Source organism: Pyxicephalus adspersus, chromosome 4 (assembly GCF_032062135.1).
Source record: "Pyxicephalus adspersus chromosome 4, UCB_Pads_2.0, whole genome shotgun sequence".
Lineage (NCBI taxonomy): Eukaryota > Metazoa > Chordata > Amphibia > Anura > Pyxicephalidae > Pyxicephalus > Pyxicephalus adspersus.
The window spans coordinates 57,318,513-57,346,247 of NC_092861.1; the positions used below are offsets into that span (position 1 = coordinate 57,318,513).

At 35.2% G+C, this 27,735-nt stretch overlaps 1 protein-coding gene across 1 annotated transcript; it reads left to right on the plus strand.

Moving 5' to 3' along the window:
• Window positions 1-613: 613 nt before the first annotated feature.
• MASP1 (MBL associated serine protease 1) lies at window positions 614-27,665 on the plus strand. Its single transcript, XM_072408263.1, has 9 exons — window positions 614-758; window positions 9,430-9,655; window positions 17,620-17,797; window positions 18,700-18,831; window positions 20,357-20,553; window positions 21,126-21,273; window positions 22,295-22,413; window positions 24,343-24,421; window positions 24,849-27,665. The coding sequence occupies exons 1-9, from the start codon at window positions 754-756 to the stop codon at window positions 24,869-24,871; spliced, it is 1,107 nt and encodes a 368-aa protein (XP_072264364.1). The 5' UTR covers window positions 614-753; the 3' UTR covers window positions 24,872-27,665.
• Window positions 27,666-27,735: the final 70 nt, after the last annotated feature.

The following is a 27,735-nucleotide window of genomic DNA, read 5'->3' on the forward strand; positions in this document are numbered from 1 at the left end:
TGCTCGAGATGCTCGGGCATGCGTAGAAAGAGCGCCCAAGAGCCTCTCGGGATGCATAGGTATCCCAGGAGGCTTTGCGCTCCCATTCATTCTCGACCACCTGGGCCTCAATCTAAAAAAAAAAAAAAAGGGTGTTGCACTTAAAAAAAAACAAAAAAAAAGAATTTTTACCTTACATAAAAGGGTTGTCCACCCTTTTATGTAAAGTGAAAATTCAGAGTATAGGTACACTTTAAAACCTTGAATGCAAGCGGTCCAGCTTTGATACTACATTAGGATAAATTACAAAATGTAGATTTCATTTAAATATATTTATTTACCTTTAAATATCATGTGAGAATTTGTACATTTTATTACATGTACCCATGGGTCATGATATCATATATGTAATGATTTTGCAGTCCTTTTTTTTTAAGGTAAAGTCATTGAGCATTGATTTGTGGGTGTCAGGTTCTCTTTAAAGTCCAGTGTTTAGCAAGCTATTTTGAACAAATACAAAGCCATTTATTACAGCCTTCTTCTTCTTTCCAAGTTAAGCACTTCTTTTAAAGTCTGTCAAGTTTTTTCTTTTGGTGGGGAACAGTTACAGACTGGGAGGCGTGACCAGAGTACTGAGTAGCAGCCCTTACTCTCAGGCACATAACACAGCAACCTCAGAACAAAGATAGAGCCAGGCTGATCAGCTTTTGGGACCAGGCTGATACACACATACACAAAGGAGAAACAGGAGAGAGAACAGCACAGACTGCTAACATGAGGTTAGTAATAAAAGTTCAGTGTGCCAAGTTGCTGCTACTGAAAATTTATGAATTCAAAACTTGTAGCTAATTTAAAATGTTGCCTGGCTGTTAGTGGAAGCTAACACAGCTGGTATTGGGATACTGTTTCATTATTAACTAGGACCTAAATAATACTTTGCTCACATTGCTCTAGTATTGATTTTATGTGTCATGGCCAACTGACACAAGTGCAAAAGTGCAGCAAGGAGGGCAGAGCAATATTTCTATTTGACTTTGATATCATGAGTTAATGCATTCTAAGTATGAATTAATTGAAAGGTACAGTTAATGATGACACTGACTTTCCAGCATATAATATTGTATAATGATAATATGACTCAAGACTACTTTAGGCCAGTGATTAGACATAAGTGGTCTCATTAAATAAAACAGATCAAAAGTTTAAGTGCCAAGAACAGCAACCAATCTGATTTTCTTTACTTAAATTAGATCTCTGAATTATAATTCAGACTGTTCTATACTAGTTTAATCATTTGTCTTTGTCTCACTTAATAAACCTAAACATGTTCAATCACTATTTTACATTTTTGCATAACTTATTATGAAATAAAGTGTTAATTAATAAAGTGGAACATGAATACTAATTGGCATGATCAACTGCTCTGTGCAAATTCTTAATGATAAGTATATTGGCAATGGTAAGCATTTTAGGAATCCTGTTTTAGGATTTATAGTCAATTCAGTACTGCCATATAGGCCTAACATCATCACTCAGAAATTGATAACAAAGTAACAAACAAGTTATGGATTATGAAACAAAAAGAAAATTTTGTTTTAAGTTTTCATACAAAAAACATTTTATAAAATGCTTTTATTAGGAAAGAATACTGCTACAATTGTTTCAACCACCCCTTCATTTACATAGTGATTAACCAATGGTACTGCACAGTGGCACAATGTCCAGATTTTATGATATTATGGTTTGGAACTGTGCATTTGAATTATGTACTCATGTACTTGTCTCTTATATTAGTGTATGAACACCATCATAAATATGGAGGCATTACCAAATCAGACAAATCAAGTTGCAGCGTTTCTAATTGTAATATGCTTCTCTTTCTTCTATTTCTATTGTTTACCCTTACCAGCTTTTTTTATATAACAAATTGTTTATAAGCACTTTACTAGATAAAGACATGCTAATAAAAAAATATCTGCAATTGTGAAGCATAGTGAAGCATATTTACAAACATATACAATAATCTCAGCAAAAAACATATATTAAAATTATCAGTGGATTCAGAGATATATGCAGCTGAATTTATATCCATATTGTAAACTTTCTTTTTAAAGTTTCGCTTGGCCTCGCTCCTTTCCACCATCAAAGTCTCCCCGTTGGTCCTTTATTATGATGGGAAGCCTTACTGAAGGTTGTGAAGAGAGGACAAGGCCACCCTCCTAAAATCTGAATACACCTTGAGCAGGTCTAGTTTCACTGGGTGCTCTGACAAATGGCTAACACTGAAGGTAGTTTATCATTGTCCAGAAAAGACTATATGCAGACCTGATACACATTTTGGGTCATTTTCCATTTGTTGAATGATTTTTTTTAGGTGGGGCAAAGTTTATGTTTACAATTGAACAATCTTCACAAGTCTAGTGGACACTGCCCTACATATGTGGCTAGCCTGGTAGACTTAATCCAAAGATTATAAAAGTGGATAAGGGATGAAGGGGGAGGAAGCGTATGTGGTCACATCTATCAACTAATGCAAAAATCTATCTTCATCAGATTTAGGCTCAGAATTTCATTAGAAACATTTTTGTTATCTTTATAGACCAAAGGAGGCAAATAATTTATTGATGAAAATGGTTGGGATTGCTGATTTTTTTTAGCTTGAATAAAAGAAAATGTTAAAAATAACCTTTTAAATGGAAAAAAACACTTTCTGATAATATCCTGCAATATCCTTTATTATTCTCTCAGTAACTGTTCTGTTGTACTGCCAGTGGAAATAAGCGCCTTTAAAAGAAGACCATTTCTCTGTAATAGAACTTTTTCCATGTGATATCCATTTCTTTGTTTATATAAAGTTTTGTTTGTTTGTTTGTTTTTACAAAAATGTTTTGTATTTGCATGATAGAGTATATATTAAATCATGCATGTTTTTTTTTCTAATGCTTTCTAAATCCTAAAAATTGACTAAACAGATTGCATGGTAAAAAGTAGTTTTTATATTTTTAAATACCCTGAAAGTTTTATTACTTGTTGATCCTGCCGGTACATCTCTTCTTTTTGTCTTTCCTTAAAAGATGGACAATGCTCTTTGTTCTGCAATGAAATCATACACCAGGGTAGTCTGAGGTGTTTGAGTACTTTTAAATAAACTTTACATAGAAGAAGAAAAACAAATCAATAATCCATTTGCTGTAACACTTTTTAATATATTATAAAACCAGTTTATATTTATAGGAAATTATCATTTTAGCATCCTTGTCAGTTATATGGTTTGTCCCAGCACAAGCAGCGGTATCCTTTGCTGGACCGTTAGGTCTGTTAAGGGAAGCTGGAAATTAAAGTACCCACCTGCAGGATCACCAAGTAATAAAACTATGTTGTGGGAGGACAAACAAATGTGCTGCTAAATCTATTGTCAGATTTTTCTCATATATTTTTAATATTGACAATAGATCCAATTTATACCCTGTATTAAGCACTAATTAGGACACAATAATAAGGGAAAAAAACAACTCTGTTTCTTTTATCTCCCCATGGCCACCATTGAGCTGTCAGCGTACCATTTCAATAAAATGTAAAATCTAAAAGGATGAATAAGTATATTTGCAGACAGCATGAAAATAATATTTTTTTAAATGTTCCTAATGATGTTTATGGGTAATAGGAGGAAGGATGGATAGGAACAGATTCTGTAATCCCTTAGCTAACATGGAGTAGTAAGAAATAAAGCAGAGAAACATAAGGATACATAAGATTCACATATAGGCAATATTTGACAAAAGTAGTTACAAACTATCAATCTGCCATGGGACAAATGTATGAATTAAGCAACATTTTACAGTTGGTTTACAGAACTTTGTTGCTTAGTGGTTATTCATGGTTGCTTTTGCAAAGGTTACTATATTTTAAAGCATTTATTCACCAAAATTCATGCACAGAATTTATTAGCTGATATATTTGCTTGACATATATAAGTAAACATAAACCACAGGGTTTATGGGTGACAAGTATTTGCTGATCATTAGCAGCTGCTGTAGACCCCATAAACCAATCGAACATTTCCCCTAATCCTACCTGACGTGATGATTTTATTAGGTGCGTTTTCATAGGTGGCCACCAACACCTCTTCATAAAGTCACACATAAATCTGTGGATTCAGGAATTTGTATGTAGTTTAGGAAGCAAAGCTAGCTAAAACAATTTTTCATAATCTTGTCTATAAAAACATCAATAACATATATATGTGACTGCCAGTGTTACCAAGTAATAGGGAATGCATATGGATTTTTTTCTTGTAAATGAAGAAGCTCTTAGAGTTTAGTAAATGAAATTAAACTTTTTACAACTCAACCCATTATGTTCTAGCAAAATATTTCCCATTTTGATTTTCACCTTACTTAGTTTTATTGGTGAACAACATCTGCTCCACTGCTCCAATAATAAATTAAACCATTTGTATAACATATGATCTTTCATAAACTAATATATATATATATATATATATATATATATATATATATTCACTGAAGGGCAAGGTTGATGTAAACTCTTTTAATACATACGTCTATAGTTACAATCTTCTGTAGCTACCATTATTGTTATTTTTTAAGTGTCACAAAGCTGAAATTTTTTGGAATCTGCTTGGATGATATCATTATAAGCTCCCTTTTCACCATTTTACCTCATTTCAGATATAGTGTGAAAAGATTTGCTATGCATTGTTCTGGAAACCAGGGTATGCATTATTTAAAGTGGACCTTTAATAATTCACTGCACTTCCTAATTCTTACTCACCTTGTACACAATCTCTAACAATGTTCATATTTGTTTATATAGATTATTTTTGTACCTCTACCCCCCAAGTTTACTAATTTCTTAGTCTCAGAGGAGAGGTACATACCCATGGCCTCCCTTAGCTGGAATATTCACTCCCCATATTCCACTCAATACAACAATGAGACTATAGTAAGAACAGATGATGATGCCATCACCCTGCCTCATATTGTATGCCCCTGCCTTTACTACCCTACCAGAAGAAATATACTATTTGGACTTGGGTCGCAGCTCAGAACCTATACAAGCCCAGTGAACTGGGTGCTTCTGAACACCTTCTGTCTATATGATATTAACCACTGCAAAAAAAAAATAATTGACACAATATCATTAACACACATGTCCTTGGCGTTAGAAAACTTTCCTATGTAATGGATGTTTATCTTATGTCCTGAGATTAATGTGTTACCATATTAGCTCCTCCATTGTGTTATTTTTTTGTAGTTGAATGCTTTACATTTGAATAACAAAAGATAGTTAAGTATGACATTTTACAGCACAAAACTTACATTTAATCTGCCAAGCAAAGCTCAAAACAAATGAAAAATGTTCACATTTTTTTAATATGTAATAGAACAAAAATTCAAACTTTTGAAACAAAATAGTAAAATAGTGATGTTTATTAAACTCCAACATAACCACTGTCAGTTTTCTAAAATGTATAATTTAGTTTTTTGCTAACTTCTAATTTTCAAGGTCTATTCTATTACATAAAAATGTAAATCACTTATTCCTAAGACTTCAATGAATAAGCTCATTTGCATGAGAATTATAAGGGAGAAGATTGACATTAGTGCACAAAACGAAAATCATTCTTCAAGTGTCTTGAGTCCTGAAAGTGTCTTGAAAAAAAAATCTTTGAAATGCAAAATGCTGCAGTTATCAAATCATCCTCTTAGAAACACAGACCAACAAACACTCTAAAGATTCAGTCCCACATTTATTTCCTTGGAACTTGATAAATCAGTAATATCTTTTATAAATATCTATTGCTTAACTGTAAAGATCCTAAATTGGAATTAGACAAGAGTCAACTCTGCATTCTAACTTCTACATTACTAAATATTCATTGGAGAATTCATTAATATTAATGACATGACTTTACTGACTTTTTTATTCAATGTATTACAGAGTCAGCAAACGGGAGAAGGAAATTATTTGCTGGCACAAGTTCTTACTAGCACCTGTGGTTGTTTTTTTTCCACCCTGCATTTAAATACAATATATGACATTGTTAAGCATACATTACATGAATACATTTATCAATGTTGCATGTTGTTTTTGGCACAGTATTTTGGAATGTAGAATATTTGGGCACAAATACATGTAATGTACCAATACTCAACGATACATCCTGATATTTTGATATGAAATTATCAGATTACCTGAAGTGAGATAATATGAACCTTACCATTGCTTACCTCTTGCTGTGAAAATGCAGTTACAGACCAGTGTCTGTCATATTGATCCAATGGCTTTACCATGTCCAGAAGTGTACCAATCAGGTGTTCTGACTTCACTGTGACTTTCTAGCCTGCATGTGTTTTGTTTCTAGTTTAGTGAATTAGTGAATTAGTATTCAAAATCAGAGGTCATCAATGGGATCTTCCAAATTATGCTTGCTTCAGAACAGAACATCATATTGTTTCCATTACATTAAAAGTTTATATTATTTATAATAAAGTAAATCATCCCTATTGAACCATCTGATTTAATCTGAGTCATTTGAATACATAGTGCATTCTCTAAAACTTCATGGTGATGAAGCATCCTGGCACTGTTCACACATTTTCCCACAGCCACTGCACTACACACAAACAATTTAAATACCACAAATTATACATCTGTAACTACCTTGACTTTGTATGGGGTTTTATTAAATAGATGTCAGGAAACCACTCTATATGAAAGCAGAAAGGAAATCACAGGTGGGACTTTGAAATGTAAGTTTCTGATCTACTTAGACTTTATGGACTCTACTGTAGTAAAGGGTTAATTTCCCCTTTGTCTCCTAAAGACAAAACCTTCCAGATTTATACCATCTCTTTTCAATTCCCAGACTTGTTCATTCGTGTCAGAATGATTTAACAAAACATCAACCTCTAGGACAGCTTAGTCCAGAGACAATGTTTGATGTTTTGTGTGCTAGCCATGGAAGTATTAGTGAGACACTTTACATAACTTTCAGACAGCACAATCGCAGTGCAACAGAGATCAGCAATTTAACTACATTTCAATATGTACGGATATATATATCACTTACACACCAAACAATGATTTTACTGCAGTATGAATCGAACAGTCTGAAAAACAGTAGAACATAACTTTTTTATTTCCTATTTTATTCCCATCACGTGGATCCTTCCGAATTATATTTCAGTAGATTATTGAAAACACATTTGCAAAAGGAAAAACCTGCACCAACATTGTACTTGTACAGTCTAGTAAATGTATGTCTCTGAGCGTATCAGTTTTCCAAAACATGTCTGCTATTAGTTTCTGAATATATTTTTCTGATGTGAAATATAACCTTCTGCACACTGCCACATACCCACCAATGCCTAGCTCTGTATTTAAATTTAGGAAATTTCATTCATCATATTGAAATATACATTTCACCCAAAATATCATCCTTCCAACAAATATATGAATTTAAAGTAAAAAAACAAAAATCTGAGATTCGCTTTATAAATACTTCATATGAAGTGCTTTCTAACTTTTGCCAGACCTACCCAAACCTAGCCTGAGGCTTCAGGAAATATGACAAGCAAATGCAGATATGTTTCCTGATTGTTTTATATGTGACCCTGTATGTGTATTTCTACAGAAAAAAAAGTAAAAGAGCAAAGGAAGGACATCTGGTGCAATACTGGAGATGCACAGTATATTCTTAAAATAATGTGGCAGGATTTAGTACAATATGCTTGCAAAAATGGATGAAACACAAGTTGAGCAGGCATATAATAGTACACTGCAAATGTATAATATTCTCATTTACAAAGATCCATGTTATTGTGTGTATGTTAGAATATTTCCATGGTAGCATGCCTAACATGGCTATTTATATGTGTTTGCAGCATGCCACATGCTTTTTCACTGATCCATATCAGAAAGAAAACACACAATCATGGGTATGTACCCACAAGGGTATTTAGATAAAAAATACTTTCGTTATTCAAGTGCATTTAGCGGCTGCATGGCTTTTGCAACCCTCCTAGCTCTAAATATCAGATGGCTGCTTTTTTAAGTACTGTAACTGTCAACCTCAAAAAATAGAACATTCGTGGGACAACTTTGAATGAGCTACAGAGAACAAGCAGAGTCCCGCCTGACCTGCTTGGGATATATGTTTCTCCCAGCCTAAATTTATGTTTAAAAATAATTTATCCCCTATAATAATATGTTTCATTTCTTTTAAGAATAATCTATAGCTTTAGACCATTTTTTTCAAATCCACAAACTACCCTAATATCTATAATATATTCATGTATAGCCTACATCATGCATAAATCTAGAAAAGCAGTGTATCTATGCATATAACAAAAAATCCATAAATGTGTTTAAACACAATTACTTCAAAATGGACTTCACTTTTGTGAGCAATATTACAGTCTCCCCACCATAGCCATGCTATGTACACATTGTACAGATTCTCACTTTGTATTATTGCCTCCCCATTACAGACAGGCAGTATGAGTCTGTAAAAGTTCCAAAAGGCCAGCATCCCAAGCATCAGATTTTATAGTCCGATACAGTCACACGTTGTGAAATTTAAATCAAGGGAACCTTGTGTAATTTGGCAACAGGAGAAATCATTTTATAATATAGTACATTTTATTATATTCAAACAGTAAAATTAAAACAAAATAAAACTATTAGTGGAGCTCCCTCTCAGTTTGATGCATTTTGTTGCAACTTTTTCTAGAGTGAAGTTTTACTGTGTACATCTTCCAATTTTTATTCCTTGTTTAAACTAAAATTAGGAGGATATACACAGAGAACCCTCTTATTTAATAAGTCATTGGTGACAAAATTCATCAGACTGAAAAAGAATGTCACTGAAACTATGTATGTATGATATGCTCTTTTTTTTACTTTATGAATATAATAAAATATACTACACCAATATAATATACTGCACTATGTATTTATTTTTCATTACACCAGATTATGCTTGGTTCCAGATTACATGATAAGATCCTTAAGGAATGGTCTGGAAGCAAACCATTTGAATATTTGTTATACTGTGTATGTGGATTTCAGAATTACATTTTGAACGATATCCCTGGAGAACAAATTGTATATGAACAGGGACAGTGATGTCCCTTTGTTGTTCAACAAGAGTCAGAGACTGTTCCATTCTATGTCCTTAACAAAGTTTGTTTGCTTCCATAAACTGACAATTCACAAAAGGCTTAATTTAGAATAAAAAAATGTTTTTCTCTGTATTCCGGACCATAAACACACAGGAAGATATAAGTGTAAGGGGATTCCCTTTACAAAGAATATATCATAAAACATTGTATGTAAGAGGATCAAAATAAAATGTTTAGATGTTTTATGTGAACATATATAACATATATATAAGATGCATGCTGTTTTTTTTTTTTTTTTAAGGCTCTTCCAAATCTTGTTTCCTTTATTATGGTTCCTCTGTGAAGGGGATGTCTTAATACTTAGAGAAATGTACGGCGAGATCCGAACACCAAAGTTTCCAGATTTGTATCCAAGTGATTCAGAGGTGACCTGGAATATTACCGTACCAGAAGGATTCAGAATAAGGTTATACTTTATTCACTTCGACCTGGAACCATCCTACCTCTGCGAGTATGACTATGCTAAGGTAAAGCAAAAAGTAATAATTGTAACATGTTTCTTTCAAGGTTAATAGTGTGGAAGAGATCCCTACATGTAGCTTCTGGTTTCTCCAAAAGTATATTCCAGCTATATTAAGTTTGGTTAAAATAAAGTACAATACATGCAAATCCTATGGGCCTATTTGGATCTATGCATTGTGTATATCTGTTATAATAATAATGTACATATTGGTTTACAAGTACACTTTACACTTTCACAATATTTTCCAACCATTATTGTGTTTTTCACTATAAGAGCAGCCAACACAGTGGTGAAGCAGCAGCATCCTGGATAGCAAAAAAAGGCACCACTGGTATATGTTATGTACCCAAAAATAACTAAAGTAATGTAGGGATCAATTGTCTTTGTGTATGAATACCTTAAATCATCATCGTTTTTACATGGGGGAACCTCTGAAATACCTAGCAGGTCTTACATAACCCTCCCTATCCACAGCTCACAGTACATTAGTGTGGGGATCAGTAGGAAGAATGCCTCCTATATTTTTCACCAGTGGGAAGAACATCACCCAAAAAGATTGTTGGAGACAGGGGTAACTGGTTTGAGAGGTATTGCTAGGGGCCCCTAGCAAATACTGGAGGAACCCAGTTGAAAAACCCTTTAAATTGCATGATTCCTAACAATAAAATTATTTTATTTGCTCCCTTTTGGTCTGGTAATTATACCTTGCAAGGTGTTTTGTTGTATCTGTTGGCAATTATATTGAGTTTAAACTTGAGTTTAGAATAGACCATGATGTCATGTCAAAGAGACATAAAGCAGCAGACTATATTTCTAGTATATTAACATATGTTTTTTTGTACTTGCAGCATGTTTAATGGGATAAAACATTGTGATATCTGCATGATTTTTTTTATACTGACATATGCCTTAGGCCAACAAGTGTCTGATTGGTGTCATTGTTAATTGCTTGATCCCAAAATCCATAACCGCATATTGCTTCAGGTACATACAGCCGAGAGCAAAGCCAGGAATTTCTGTTTCAACCTTGCATGTTACGGTAACTTGGTTAGGAATCTTATCAAATATAATAGGCTTCATTCCAGTGTATGTAAAACAGAGAAGTGTCCTCTGCCCTAGAATAAACACAGTGGTCTCTGCTTCAGTTAATATTTGGTGTTTCCTGTCCTATCTCATCACACTGGCTGATGGATGTGCCCAGAGAGGTTGCTGCTAATTAAATGTTTTTCTTGGACCTAGATAATGATGTAAACATATTCATATGATTGACAGCTGCGTCATTCTTCTTGTGGGAGATTTTCCATTCCAGCAACCTAAGGATTAAACAGCATATGGAAGAAGAAACAAGATGGGGGAGGGTGGCAAATAGATATAAACATTTTCTGTGGTGGCTGGCACTTACATTTTAGTATTATTTAATCCCCTAAAGGATGCTGTGATTTCCTTTTTACTTTTTATTGGACTTAATATAATTGTACAAAGTTTGTAAAAATGTTTGTGATTCTGGTATTGTTATCAATGATTTGCTTATATTTGTATCTATTGTCAGCATATCATACATTGTTCCCTGGCTAGATGGAGTAAGGACTTTGTGAATTGTTCCCTGCTGATTTGTCACAATACTCTGAAATGTTGTCAATGTGAATGCAGACCCCTATTGTTCATTCAATTTTGTTCCTTTTACTCTCACAGCTTGCATAACCCGTGCCCTCAAAACTTGAATGTGGCTTTAGTAGATCAAGTGGGGCTGTACAATATATGTGAACAAGTTTCCTGACTCACTGTCAGCCCATCCCCTTTGTATTCCTCACCTCTTTGCCCCTTACTGAGAGGTCTGTAAATCTTTCTTTGTTACATTGATGGATGCTACCTTCAGTAGCTGAAAATGTAACTTAGGCATGGAACTTTTGAAACCTGGTTACATCCAAGCCACTTTTATTAATTTGTGTTTTATATCTGATCCATATTATGAAAGAGTGAAGTAAGAGAATAGTTTTAGTAGCGAAAACAATGCTCAAATTATTATATTTGCATTTGGACCGCTGTAGAAGCTTTTCATGAGCAGTAATATATTTTTACCATTAACTCATATTTTAGGTATTAGGTATTAGGTATTTCAGTCATTTAAAACAACAATTGAACAAATGTTCAGATAGATTTCAACATTTCAACAAAGGTAGTGAGACGTAATTTGCTACATCAAGAAGATTTTGGTAGACTGGGGAGCAATAGTAAGGTTGAGCAGAACTAATTAGCAGGTTTTATTTTAACGTTTTCAGGTGTCACAACACAAGTATTATAATTTCTTAAAAGTGTACAGCTGAAGTGATATACAAAGAGACATTCTCCTACTCTTAGATACATCTCTGTTTTTTTCGAGGACCACTTAATCCTATGTATGCAATGGGCTTATTTATTCAAGAAGTCAACACAAAGTGAGTTATCACAAAACAATCTTTTTTAAGCTAAGTGAATATAGTGAAAATTCACTTTGCATAAAATACCCAATCGTGTGAAAGAAAATGCTAAAAAAAAAAACAGGATTTTTGCTTGCACATCATTGGATGGATGAAATCAGTATAGCCTCACCTAATTCACCTTTTTTAAGTGAACAGCCCAAACTCTTTAGTAAATAAACCCTAATGTGTATCATTCACTTTCAAAATTTCATTTTCATTGAATAACCACCTGTTAGATTTTCTAACACATTGGACCAGGGATGTCCAAAGTCCGGCCTGGGGGCAAACTGCGGCCGTGTTCAGATTTCCACTGGCCCGTGGCCTCTGTCATTAAATCAATAATATGCGGCCGGCCAGCACTGTTGACCACAGTATAGAATACTCGCATATTTTATAATACTATTTTATATTTCATTAGAGTTGATCAACCACCTTGCAATTATCGGCCTGCTACTCGGTGGGCATAATCTGCAGGACGGTATTCCCCCCATGTGTGCACATCCCTTTCGTCATTATAGTGGGCTTGTGCTGTGCGGGACCCACACGGACCACGCTCACTCTGATTTCAAGAAAGTGCTCGCACGGAGCCTGCACTGACTCCGGACTCTGTGCTCAGGGAATCCCTCATTTCACCCTGGTGGGCGTGTGCTGTGAGGGGAAATCTGTCCCTCTTTGCAAAATGTTTGGACACCCCTGCATTAGACACTGATTATGTGCCAAAGCAAAGATTCCAATTTTCAGACTCTGCAATCTTGACCCTAATGCGAAAGTATAGCTCAGTGGATCACTTTAAGCTACATTTGGAAAATGATCTTCCCTATTTAAGATCTCTCAACTTTCGTATAGAATGTGTATGTTTAGGCCTATGAAGGAAAGAAGGAGAGCAGCGCTGGGAGTTTCGCATGTGGATTATATCAAGGAAAAAATAGAGTGATGGTTTACCAATGTCAACAAGTGCCTGTGTCATGGGCAAGCATGATTTGCAGTTGTGAAGTACAAATAGGAAGTACAAATAGGTCAACTGCATTTTATGATCATCTTTCAATACCTGCGCACTTATTTCTATTTTACATTTAACCACTTTCTTCTATTTGGGCTGCAATTTTCAGGAATAGTTTTATGTCGTATCAGACACAAGCAACTTCCCCTCACTAAGCTATAACTGGATTACCCCTAGTTGTGTAGTCACTCATCTGAATGCTTTACTCCTAGCTCATCGTATTATGTGTTATCCACCCATTTTTTCATTACTAAATCCTGTCATAATGTGAAGAAATTGTGTCTGCAAGGTGGATGTAAAGAACATCATTCTGGATAAGTATCCATGGGTATCCTACAGAATGAACAATCTCAAGTTTCCTACTTGTCTTGGTATTATTGAGCCCTTTTTTGCAGTTTTATCATATTATATTTTCAGGGCTCAAAGATTCCTGTAAAAGTTAGGAGTATACCAATGGTTTCTCACCTCCTGACAATTTCTGTTGGTTAAAATCTGTTGGTCTAAAATGAGAGGCAGTTGGGGAAGTAGGACCCCATTTGGTGCTTCATAACATAAGCTTGGAGTAGGCTGTCTCTATATTACAGGTATAAATTATTTTATGTATTTACTTTTTGCTTTTTGCATTCACCTTTTCATCATTATAGAATACAGAAGTATTCAACATTAGGAATGAAATAATGAACTGCCCATTTACTAATAGAGAAGAACATCATTTAAAGGAAGGGTATGAATATATTAGTCACTGTTTTCAGCTGACATTACTGATCATTGCTGGGATTTGATCAACAGTTAAAGCTTTATCTCAGACTGTTTACAGCAAATGACAATGACCTAGAGGTTGCCTTCCTGCCAAGAATAGAACATTGTGAACGTGCATACTTTTAGAACCTTTAACTGTTTATGGTAAATACAATTACAGCTGATCGAGATGGATGGGTGATGAAAAGCTAATATTTTGTAATGCAGAACTCCTGCTGATTTCTAAATAAATTAACCTATTATACTCTATTTACGTACACTCATTTCTGTTCATTGATGAGCTTGGATGAACTCACAGGAAAAGGGACAAGAGCGTGAGTTGTTTTTCAACCAGCATGCATAACAGGAACCCTTAAGTTTACACTTTCTGCAGCACTAGTGTTCTTGTAGCACAACCTTACGGAATGGTCTATGTCATTTCTGTGATAATGCTGCACCATTCTTTTAGCTGTATCTCCAAATATTCCAAACTTTATACATCTATAACATGCTGGATGGCCATCTATGGCAGTATATGGAGACCACAGAAGGAAACCAAAAAGTTCTTATACAACCACTTGGAGGCTAACAACATGCATGCGTCATACTGTCTAGGGGGAATACAGTTGGGGGAGTCAGAAATGGAAAAGGATCTGGGGGTTCTTGTAGATCATAAACCTAATATCAGCATGCAATGCCAAGCTGCAATATCTAAAGCTAGTAAAGTACTTTCTTGTAATAAAAGAGGAATAGATTGCAGACATGGAGACATAATCCTACTCCTGAACAAAGCATTGGTCAGACCACATCTGGAATATGCAGTCCAGTTTTGGGCACCAGTTCACAAAAAGGACATTGTTGAACTGGAAAGAGTGCAGAGAAGGGCAACTAAACTAATAAAAGAAATGGAGGAGCTCAGCTATGAGGAGAAATTAGCTGAACTGAATCTATTTTCCCTTGAGAAGAGATGTATAAGGGGGGATATGATCACCCTGTATAAATATATAAATGGTCCATATAGAGAACTCACTTCCCCATTATTTACTTTGAGATCATTACAAAGAACAAGAGGGCACTATTTGCGTCTGGAGGAAAAGAAGTTTAAGCTCCGGATAAGGAAGGGATTCTTCACTGTAAGGTCTGTGAAAATGTGGAATTGGCTCCCTCAGGAAGTAGTTTCAGCAACTACTATAGATTGGTTAAGGAAAAAGCTGGATGATTTTCTAGAAGCTCAGAATATAACTGGGTATTAAGGATTTAAAGAGAGAATGAAAACAGAGAATGATAACAGAGACGGTTGATCCAGGAGACATCCGATTGCCTCATGGAATCAGGTAGAATTTGTTTTCCCTGTTGAAGCAAGTTGTACCAGGGTTTCTTTGCCTTCCTCTGGACCAACTATGTCCATAGGGTTTTATATCTGAGATATGTTTATTTCCCTAGTGGTTGAACTTGATGGACACATGTCTTTTTACAACCAGACCTACTATGTAATTATGTAACCAGTGTGATGCACAATACAAAAGTTCCTAAACCTTACATTAAAAAACAGTATTGTTGTTTGAGTCTCTGTGTGTCATGGTAGCCATTGTTACCAGGACAGAAAAAGTCCAGCAATGCTGCAACTCTCGCCAGAATAAAATGTGAGGGTACATTTTCCAGTGGAGACATCTGTTTCAGTGAAATGTGTCTAAAAGGGGACTCCCTCTCAATTAAAAAAAAAATAAATAAATGAACTGACCTGTTTTTTTAATAAAATCCCAAATAAATATTAAACTATTGAAACATTTTGGCTTGACCTACCAGTTACAGTGAAAGCCTAAAGTTCACAATGATTCTTAGGCTATCTTGCATCTAATACATGTTAGAGATGGACCCCCACATTTACAATAATATTCAAAAGTATCGGGATTGTAAAAAGGAGTGTTCAAACCTTAAAGTGTGGCTACAATAAAGAACAAAATGTAACACATTGTGGCTGGCAAGTCTTTAATGTGTTTGTTTCTTCTAGGTTTATTTTCACATTGTAGTGATCCTGCCAGTAACAGATTTTAGGTGACCACACTTACTTGCTGTAATGTATCAATAGAACAGTGTCACCCAAATGCAGAAAGTGTGTTAGTTTTGCAAAACACCTCTGTTCTACTCCATAACATGGAGGTGTTCTGTATTCCTAACATACTTCCTGAAAGCATTGTTTAAGGTACGTGGGATGCAAAATTTCTGGCTTTTACAAAGGATTTCACAGTACTGATACTGTATTTATTTGCATTTATCAAACATTTAAATCAAAACATTTTCATATGTTCAATTTGGAATATATAGAAAAGACAAAAAGAAACAATATCAATAGCGTTTATATAATGTATTTCTTGAGTTAGTCTAGGATTGTAGATTGAATCTTGAGGAAATATCCAACATATTTTCTGCTTTATTTTTTCACCATAGAACATTGGTTATACATTTTTAATATTAAGTAGCATGAATTGTTTCCTCTACAAAAAATGATTTCCTGTTACACTGTCCGCTAGATTAGCAGTTGGCAAAGTATTGATTTTTTTAACATTTCCTGATTACATTTTTGTTTTATTTAACAACATGTTTCTAAAATGTGTTTTATTTATTATGTTGTGTTAAATTTGTCATTTTGACTTGTGTTTAGATGCAGGTAAAGTTTACTCTTTTCCCAGAAATGAAGCATTGCTGTTCATTTGATGATATTGTCATTGACTTGGAGTCTTTGCTTTGACCAGTTTGCAAACATTGTTTCTAGAGCTTTTATTTGGTTCAAACTTGCCTTGTTTTCACTGGCTCTCGTTAACTCTCATGATGATATTCTGAGCACAATACCCTAAAAGGCCGAAACACTAAGAGCAAGTTCATGGTGATAACAAGAGTTCCCATGTGGCTCCCAATGGCTGGTGTTTTGCCAACCACTTGGCTACCAACACTACAGCGCTGGTTCTAAAAAAAACAATGTTTGCAGATTTGATAGTGAGCGCTGCTTCTAAAACAGTGGTCACTAATCTTTTTGGACCAGTGGACCACTAAATTTACCAGCTCCAGACCACGCATGCGCGGGAAGCCGGTTGTCACTCAAAAGAGAAGAAACTTTCCCTTTAGTGATGTCATGATGCCAGAACCCGCCCATTCTCCCATCGTAGGTCTGAGCCCACTTCCCTGAGCCTGCAATCCGTACGGGGGACATGGTCCGCAGCTCTTGGCGGTGCATCTTCCCAAGGTCCTTGTTGCCCCGCTCAGGGGTGCACCGGCCAGAGATGTGGACCATTAAAATTTCATAGCGGATCTTGGTTGGCAACCGTTGCTCTAAAAGAACCAACGTTTGCAGATTTGATAGCAGGGGCTGGTTGTAAAAGAACCAGTATTTGGAGATTTGACAGCAGTACTGAACTGGTCACTGCCGCTGCTCAATTCATTTTCTAATGAGCTAGACACTACATGTAGAGACTACTATGAGGTAATGGTTCAATGGTGTAAGAAGGTGTTCACATACTGTAACCTCAGCACTAGTCTGAACATAGCCTTATAATTCAATGTGTTCTAAAATTAGTGTGGATATATGTGAATAATATGGGTAAAAGACATATTAAGTCAACTATGTTTTGAAACTTTATAAAAAAAAAGGCTGGACATTTACCGTAAAGTATTTCTACACTATAGTTTCATTACAGAATTGTAGTGGTAATGATACTGTACCTGACTCCGAAGTAGATTACATAATCTGTGTCCTGCCAATTGTTTTAACTATAGGTGGAGACTGACGAACAAGTGTTGGCAACTTTCTGTGGAAGGGAAAGCACAGACACAGAGCAAGCTCCTGGAAAGCAAGTAATCACATCTCCTGGAAATTTTCTCAGCCTTACTTTTAGGTCTGATTTCTCCAATGAAGAACGTTACACTGGATTTGATGCTCACTACAGTGCAGTTGGTAAAGTTTCTTTTATAGATAGACATGAAGCTAGTTATCATAAGCAATATATGGCTTGCCTTTTGCTCCTAACGTACTAGTTAACACAAAAATGGTAAATTATGTAAAGATATTGGTGGATTTATTCAGCTACCACTTTCTGCCTGCAGGAGCCTTACTCCAGTTATGTAGCCTACACGTCTGGCTGGTGTAAAAACCATGCGGTACATTAATACTCCTGTGTGAATCTTCATAAAATAAATAGACCTGCTCACACTGAATCTATCTGTATGATGCATACATGTTTCATTTTATTGAATATACCATAGGAGTGATCACAAGGACTCACTGTTCCCATTTGTAACCAAAAAGGCATCTATTTATAAATTATCCCTGTATCTATTTAGCTATATTTTTGCTCACAGCCATTTGAATCCCTGTGCATAACTTATTTCAATGCATATTACAACTAAGACAAATTCTGCCACCTAGTGGCCAATTATTGAACGAGCACAGCAGTCACATTAAATGTCTAATAAATATTCATCTAATGCATCTAGCAAATAAACAGCTGACTCTAGGCTTAATTGATGGAAATCATTTATAACAACAGCCCTGTGCACATCCTCTTGTTAAAAAACTCTGAAATCTGAAGCTGTTATATGTACTAAACTTACATATTTCTACATTTATTGTTCTAGGTTTTTTGTTTGCAAAATCTAGCAGTAATTAGCAAAACTGCATACTGTTTTGTTCAGAAATATCTGTGATTATATTATTATTTGTTTTTGAAGCAAGTGTAAAGCAAATATTTAAATTCATAAGACAGAGCTTCAGACCTTATATTACACCTGAACTGTGAAAGTATGTTATGTTTGTTCAAGTGCCATGCAGTATTTAAACACATTTTATATCTAATGCAGATGTAGATGAATGTGCAGAGGGAAATGATGAGGACATGGTATGTGACCATCATTGTCACAATTACATTGGTGGATTCTACTGCTCCTGCAGATTTGGTTATCTCCTGCACTCGGATAACAGGACATGCAAAGGTGTGACAATACCATTAGTAATGTGTATGCCTTTTCAGAATGTGAATTATTTATTTGTAAATGATCAGAAACGATTAATTTTCTGATTCAGTCAATGTTTATGCAAATAAAGGTTTTAATACACTATGATATTCCAAAAAGTACATTCTATGGTTATCATATTTTAATGTATAATTTATAAAAAATCATGCATTTTAATGAGATTGTATTGCATCACTACTATTATCAGCAGCCTTGGGTGAAAACTGTCTCTGCATTAGCTACCTCCTCATTCAGTTTGAAACTACAGGTTTTAAATCCATGAAAATCACTTTAAACAGAATTATTATCAGTCTTTGATACATTGGGCCTGATTTAATAAAGCTCTCCAAGGCTGGAGAGCATCAGTAAAGCTGGGTGATCCTGCAAACTTGGAATGGATTTGGTTCAGGATTGAAAACATTTCCTAACAAGTAGTAAATGACTCAAGAAATCTATTCCAGATTTGATGAATCACCTAGGTTTCACTGAAAGTGTATCCTCCCCAGCCTTGGAGAATAAATCAGGCCCTTTATATCTAAAGGAAACAAATCAAAGAACACAGGTGATCAATAATACTTTTCTTCTTTTAAGTGTCATGCTGTCTGTTATATAGAATTACGAACTAGCAAACCAAAAGAGAGAATACCCTGACACCTTGTTTATCTCTGTTCAAAGATGCATTATTATCATCCGACTATTAAGTGTAAACTCCTGGCAACACCCAAGTACACAAATTAAATACAAGCATTCCTTTCTTTTCTGCTGCACAGAAACATTTGGAGGTTCTCTCCCTCTCCTCAGCCTGAACAGTATATGGAGAGCTATAGAGTTCATCTTTCTCTTAGCTTGATCCTTGTTTGCATATAAGTACTGAAACACAGCTGTCTGGCTTCTTCCATACCCATTCTGAGCTCTGCTGTACAGTAGATTTAAAGAGGCTGCTAAGGTCAAATGTAAATACTTACACTGCATGCAAAAACTATATTTAATGAAGTGTATTTATTGACTGCTCTTTTTATCTACCATGGGTTTTACTATAAAGGATAATTCTATCCAAAACGAATGTCTAATGACATCTAATACTCTCAGAACATCAGTCTAATACTCTCAGACAGCAAATGCAAAAGTTGTATTCTGCCCACTGTATCCTAAACCTTTATGTATAACAGCAAGGTCTTAAAGCTGGACTATCCAAATAAATAATTATAGACAATATTATAGCTATGATGGGTGTATGGCACCATCATATGGCTTTGCAATGCAGTCAGTTAGAAATGGGAACACGTGTTTGAACATCTTTATATACATATTCAGCACTGCATGCAGTGGAAGGAGATTGATTTATGTTATGGGTAAATACTTAATAATATCTAATATGTTAAGGTAAATACTTATCAAATCCAATCTATACAACATGCATCAGGTCCAATAATATCTAGACTGGCAAATTAGCAAACAACGATGATGAGCATTTACTTAACATTGCTGTGATATTTATTTACAGTGGAATGCAGTGATAACCTGTACACACAAAGAAGTGGAATCATTTCAAGTGCTGATTTCCCTAATCCATATCCCAAGAGCTCCGACTGCCTGTATAGAATTGAGCTGGAGGAAGGATTTGTGGTCAATCTTCAGTTTGACGATAGCTTTGATATTGAAGACCACCCAGAAGTGACTTGTCCTTATGATTACCTAAAGGTACAACTTTAGTTCTCGTCTCTATATTTCACAAAAATATTTTTGTAGCAAACTAATTACCAAGGTAATAGTTGATACAGATCAGATACAGTTTGTGGCGCGTAAGCCAAGTGTTTTTTTCTACAGAAATATAAAATACAAAATAAAAAGTAACAGCACCCAAATAAACATCAAATATACAAAAAAGTACAAACAAAGTAAATCAACACTACACCCTCCCATCAAAAATGAAATATGTACATGTTGTTCATCTCTAATAGCACATCAGACAAATAGATTGATCTGTTTTTGTACCAAAAGAGTAAAACTTTATGCAATATTAAATTTTAATCATTTGTTCTGAAACTGTATGAAATGTATGAAGTAATTTAAATCAACTCATGTTACTGTCATTTGGAGTATTCTATAAAGTCATCGTTTTGTTTTGAATGAACATTTAGATGAGCTTTTTGTAAAGATCTATTGCTATATATGCTGTGCTTAACAATGCACTGGAAAAATGCCTAAATCAACACTGTTAGACTGAATAAGGGAATTTGTATGTTAACATTGTCTGACTTGTGTCTGGCTAGATCAAAGCTGGAAAAAAAGAATTTGGCCCAATATGTGGAGATAAATCACCAGGAAGAATAGAAACCCAAAGCATCAGTGTTCAGATCTTGTTTCACAGTGATGGTTCTGGAGAGAATGGAGGATGGAAGCTGTCCTATACAGTCACAGGTAGGATGCCTTCAAGCACATCTAAACCCAGAAACAAAAATGTAAACTATTGTAATTTACCAGTCATTAAATGTGGTGGCTATATTAGTTTTCTTTTTCAGGCTTCAGGCAGGCTCTTTCAGCCAGTGGATTATCCCCCTACAGTATCTATTGAGGGAGTAATGGTTGTCACTGACTTCTTTCCTGATTTGAATTTTAACACAGTGGTTGCCAAGCGGTGGTCCGCGAGAAAATTTTGGTGGTCCGCAGCTCTGGCCGGTGCGTCCCCCGTAAGGATCGCAGGCTCGAGGTGGTGGGCTCAGACCTGCAATGGAAGAGTGGGTGGGTTCTGGCATCATGACATCACTCTGGGGGAAGTTTCTTCCCCTTTTGAGTGACACACGGCTCCCCGCACATGCGTGGTGCGTGATATTAGTGATCTGTGACTACCAAAAGGTTGGCGACCACTGTTCGATCACATCTACCTCCCATTATTTTCATTACATTCATACACTCTCTTTGGAATAGAAAAAGCTAGATGCCTTTCTAGATACACAAAATATAACTGGGTATTAATTTTTCACAAAATGACATCAGAGACCAGGAGGTTGATCCAGGGAATATCCAATTGCTTTAGAGCATCAGAAAGGAATGTTCCCCATTGGATTAAATTGAACCATGCTCTATAAGGATTTTTTGCTTTCCTCTGGATCAACTGTGTGTATAGGTTTCTATCTCAAATATGCAGTTTTTCCAGTATGCTTATTTTCCCTGTGGCTGAATTTGATAGACTTTTGTGTCTTTTTTCAACTTGACTGATGTAGCTATATGACTGTGTGCAGTGATTTGTAGTTATTACAATAGAGGAAGAAAGAAAAGATTGTTTGTGCTTTCAGTTCAATTCACAGGAAATTACAAGGAAAATGTATGTCAAGATTCAAATATGTCAATATGTCATCACAACATGTAATTATGTTAACTTTGTTTTTGATGACAGCAAAAAGTTTTAAAATCACTGAATCATGGAAACTTGTCATTTTAGGAGTATCATGCCCCGATCTTCAGGAACCCATAAATGGGAAAATTGAACCTTCTCAAACAAAGTACACATTTAAAGACCAAGCTGTGATTACATGTAACCCTGGTTATCGGGTTGTAAGGGTAAGTGATATTTATCAAAGCTTTTATGTAAGAATTAAAAGAAAGGTTAAGTCAGAAAGGTAAAGCCTAATTATAACCAAAATGTCTTCTTTTTGTTTTGAATGGGGGCCAATTTATATGGCACTGCAGGAGAGATTTACACTTATCACCCCTCCTAGTAACCACAATCACTAATTCATTAAGGTCACGTGACTCATTTAAGCCAGTGACCCCCCCCCCCCCCCCCCTCCAATCCCTACAGGACAGTGAAATGTTTAACGTACAGAGTGCAGAGGTCAGGTGGATATACATACTAAGTAACATGTTCAATAATATATTGTGTACACTGCAGGGGTCTGGAGTATGTAATGTACAAGAGTGCATGGCCCAGAAGTGGCCATGGTACAGGGTACAGTAATGCTGATGTCAGTAGTATGTAACCCACATCCTGAAGAAAATAATGCAGGGGTCAAATGTACATTAAAAACATAGTTTGAGAGTCAGAGGTAATGTACAGAGTGCAGGGGGTTAGGTGTAACATACCTAGTTTAGCATACAATGTGTGGGAATCAAGTTTAATGTACAGGGTATCAGGGGTTAGGTGTAATGTCCAGGAAGCCGGTGAAGTGTACACATATGTGACAGACGGGGTGGAGGAGTCAGGTTTATTATACAAGGTATAGCGGTCAGCATTAATGTACAGAGTGCAGTTGTCAGGTGTAATGTAAAGATTACAGGTATAAGATGTAACATACTGAATACACGGGTCAGGTGTAACATAGGGGTCATGTTTAATGTAGGGAAGGCAGATGTAACATACAGAGTAGATGGGTCAGGTGTAATGTATAGAGTGTAAAGGTCAGGTGTAATGTATATGGTACAGACGTTAAATGTAAGAAAGAGGATGTAGGTTTCAGATGTAACCTACAAGGTGCAGAGGTCAGGTGTTTGTACATAATGAGTGCATGGGTAAGGAGTATTTAATGTACTGAATAGACAGAGTACAGATGTTAGTATTGTGCTTTGTACAGGGTATAAGGCTGAGGGGTAGAGATTTGGTAAAGCCCAACATACATGGTGCCAAAGTCAGTACTTTGTACTTCCTAGCATACAGAGTGCAGGGGTCAGTTGTTACTTACAGAGTGCAGGGGTTAGATGTAGCATACAGAGTGCCAGGGGCAGGTTTAACATACAGGGTTTATGGTGTTTATACAGAGTAAGAAGGTCAGGTGTATCATACAAAATGAAGGGATTATTTGTAAAGTACAAATTTCAGGGATTAAGTGTAATGTTGAGACCCTGAACATCAGGCAAAAAGATGGGTGGCACATTCCTCTCACTCCAACAACATCCATGCTGGGACAGTAAATGCAAGGAATGTACAGATTCCAGACAACAAGAAAAAAAGTGACAGAGATTCTAACCTTTTCCAGAACTAGTAAACAAATGTGTTTCTATTGATTCTGTGTTTCTGTTAGAGAGATTTTTAATCGCTTTTTTCTGAATGTGGGGAAAAACAGGGGTTGCATGCAATCTCTATTCTATACTTCCTGTAGGTTTGGGAGGACTGTGGGTAACCATAGGTCCAATAACTAGCATGTTTAAAATATGTTGGATGTAGTATATAAAGAGAATTACCAGCCATTATTAATTATGTTGAATTTTAAACTAATCCATTGACTTTTTCAATGCTGCAGTGAGAAGGATTAGGATTTAAAAAGTTCTTCTGAAACTGAATTTTGGGTATGGTAGGTATGTTAGATTTGCCTATCTCTCCTCCCACTAATGGGATGAGATGAACAATTATTTTAGATTAACCCTCACACAAGAAATGCATTTATCTTTAGGAAGTATGTATCAGTATTACTCAGGACTAATTGCTTGGCATTGTTGTATCTTAATTGTAAAAACATTTTTATATTCAGAACAGTAAATGTTATTCTTAACTAGGACAACGTCGAGATGGACAGTTTCCAGATTGAGTGCAGAAAAGATGGAACATGGAGTAACCAGGTCCCAAGATGTCAAAGTAAGAGACTTTGGCCTATATTTAATAAATTATTTTTGCAAACTGTAAAAGTGGACAGCATATGGTAGTCTTGTATGACACAGATATATTATAAATTATGTCTTCATCTTTTCATTTATTGTGCTATCAATTGCAACCAGTCAGATCATTTCTTTAAAATGTTTTCTAATTATTATGGACAATATACCTTACTTTCTGCTTGCCTGTTTGTTCCACTGTAGTGCTCTAGTTTTTCTTTTGTGATTTTTTTCTTTTTTACTGTCTAGAAAGAAAACGCTTTTTATGTTTTTTGGCATCTATACTTTGGTGGTGGGTTTTCTGCATGTGTTCTGTTTGCATGAATTCTAATTTCCCTTCCCTTTTTTGTCTCTCTCTTTCTACAATCTACAATTCCCCTCTTACTCCCCCTGTTCTTACAAAACTGCAGAGATGAATTTCAGGATGAGCTGAAGACTGGAATGAGAACAAGCTGCCGCTGGCCTATTATCAAAGGCCTTAGTATTTCAGAACACTTTGTACACCTGAAATAGTAACAGCACAAGACAAACATGTCTGCGACACAACAAGCTACCGAAGGTTTCTTTCTGAAAAGAGTGTGGCCCTGCAAAAAGAGGCCAGCTCCTGCCTCAATTTCTGCCTGTTGCTTTCATTAACATTTGCACATTTGTCAGAGGAAGCAATTAATATTACATAGCCTGGGCAGGCTGTCTACTGATTGACAGTCCCAATAAAGTGTCATTTGCATATATAAATACTGTAATGTGTCATCAGGACTTTTTGAAACCCTATTGAACATACATTATTTGATAACACGCAAAGAGTAATGGTGTAGAGTAGTTAAGGGCTATTTGCTGCAAGCTATTCCTCTCCATACAAATTCTTTTTTATATTACAGTATTATAATTGTTAATATTATGGGTTTTATTATATTTTATTTATAAGACATAAAAACACTCCACTTGTTGTAAATTTTCTGTTTTTGTTATTTACGGGTAACAGATATTGCTGTACATCTCACATATCTTTAAATAAAAAAAAGAGTAGCTGATGTAACGTGAATCTTTTTTAATGACTAGCAAATACAATTGACTGTGCAATGGTCACAATTTTATTATATTATTTTTAAATTATTATTATTAAATATTTATAGATGTCAAGATGTCATTAGGGTTCCACCATCAGATGGAGCTGTGTCCTCATCTAAACTGTTTAACAGACTCCAGCCGTCAGAGACATGAGTTTGTTAAACACTTTACTTGATGACAAAACGCTATCTATTAGTGGTCAACAATAATGCACAAAAGATCATTTAAGAGCAAGTGACCCAATCAACTTACTCAAAAGTACAAAATACTACAAAAAGTATAAAAAGGGGAAAAAAATATTTACAAAATAGACTCCGTTGTTTTATTTTTCCCCCTTTTAAATAAATGTTTTAAAAATAATATGCCATGGATACATTTAATTATGTTAATTTAATTGGCATTTCTATTAATTTCTGTTTTGAATGTTAGCAGTGACTGCCATATTTTATGCCCTAGGAGTCAAAGGATTTTCCTGTGTTTTCAGATAAAAAGTACCTTGGTTTATATTCGGGTCAGTTTGTATTTCAGTATATATATTACTATAAATATTACCATAGTTAAAAAAGAGGTCCTGGTGATAAAAAAAAAATGTTATTCCATTTGCTATATTATGTCTTTATTAGTCAGATTATATGAACTATTTGTCCCCAAGTCATTTACAGGAAAGGATTTTTGTGGTTGGTAATCCACATTAAGAAACCCAACTCTGAATTCTAAGAATTCCTTAAAGTATATGTAAGTGTAAACAGTTAATTCTCCTATTTGGCACCTTTTGGTCTGTTAAAATTATCACTGAAAAATGTATCTGTATATATGTTCTGTTGGTGCAAAAATGTATTGGGTAATCATGAATTTAATTAGTCCTGTTAGTTGGACTAATTTTATATTGGAGTACAGATCAATTGGTGTCTATGTTGTAAAGATGGTGATAGCTGGGTACGTTAGCAGCTAAGAAGGGCTAACAACAGTCTACAAAAATGCTGTGTTGTCACTCCAAAACAGGTGTTAAGAGCTAAGTACTGGCACATCAACAGGTATTGGACTGTACTTGAGGGAATTACATGGAGAGGGAGTGCATGTATTATAGAGATGCTCTGCATGTGTTTTTTTTCCCTGTTTTTTGCTCTGACATACCTTTTGGTTGGTTGATAAATACAAGCAGTACACTCTTGCCAATGGCTCATGCCTGTTTGAAGAAGTGGCATACCCTGAGCTGCTCTCTGGCTATGCAGGATTTAAAACTGAATTTACAAAACGAAAAGAGTAAAACTTTCAAGAAGAGAGACTAAGCTCAAACTAAAGCTAATTGAAATCAACCGTTTTTTAGAAAAAAAAGTTTTGTCTATTTTATTCAGCTGAAGAACACTCTCTAACTTTAACCAAAACTCCTATAGTGGATTTTATTTAGGTGCAGAATGGTTATGCATTTTCTCAATTTCCAATTTTTAGAGGAATATTTTGTTGATTTATTAAAAGAGTTGTGTTTTTTTCTTTTAAAAAGATTCTTAGTCATCACTTTTTTTTCAGTATTCACAATTAGCTCATGTGATGTGATAAGCACAATACTGCTAGTCTGAATACTTATTTGTGCAGTTGTTTTTCCCATGACTGGAAAATTAAGTGAATTATTGACAGATATTTTTGCAAGTATTTTAGTAAATGTTATGTGTTTATTGCAGGAGCTATACACACATGTATGTAAGAATCCCCAGTACATAACTAACTCCTAAGATTTGATGTATAGAAATATGTTGAGCAGAATAGATCAATACACACAAGAACTGACCAATCATATTTATTTGTTTTATAATATATTAAAATGACTGAGGATTTCACATTGCATGGGCATAAATATCTCAAAACTAGTGCCAGCATCACACAAGTGCTAGATAGCCAACAATATACAGATACTTACTTTTTAACTGCCTACGAAGAAGAACAATTCAAACTAAGAGCAGCAAAAACCCAAATTGGGCCTTTTATGAAAAATATATATTTTTTTGCTTCTAGTTGTCACAATGTATTACCAGGGTGCACCAATCTGGTGATATTTCAATATTTTAGCATTCTAAATTGCTTCTAACTTACATTTTTAACCTACTCCCTTGGCTGCGACAGGGTCTCTATATTTATGTGCTCCCACCTCGCATTATCAGCAATATAAAAATTTGACATGAATTTAAAAAAATTCCTTTATTTTGCAAAGAAGTGTTTTCAGCTTTTTCCGTT

Bases quoted from the DNA above. Each gene is read 5' to 3' on its own strand.
- MASP1 (XM_072408263.1), top strand. The intron at 18,832-20,356 runs GTGTGACAATAC...ATTTATTTACAG, and splicing joins GGATAACAGGACATGCAAAG to TGGAATGCAGTGATAACCTG. The intron at 22,414-24,342 runs GTAAGTGATATT...ATTCTTAACTAG, and splicing joins CTGGTTATCGGGTTGTAAGG to GACAACGTCGAGATGGACAG.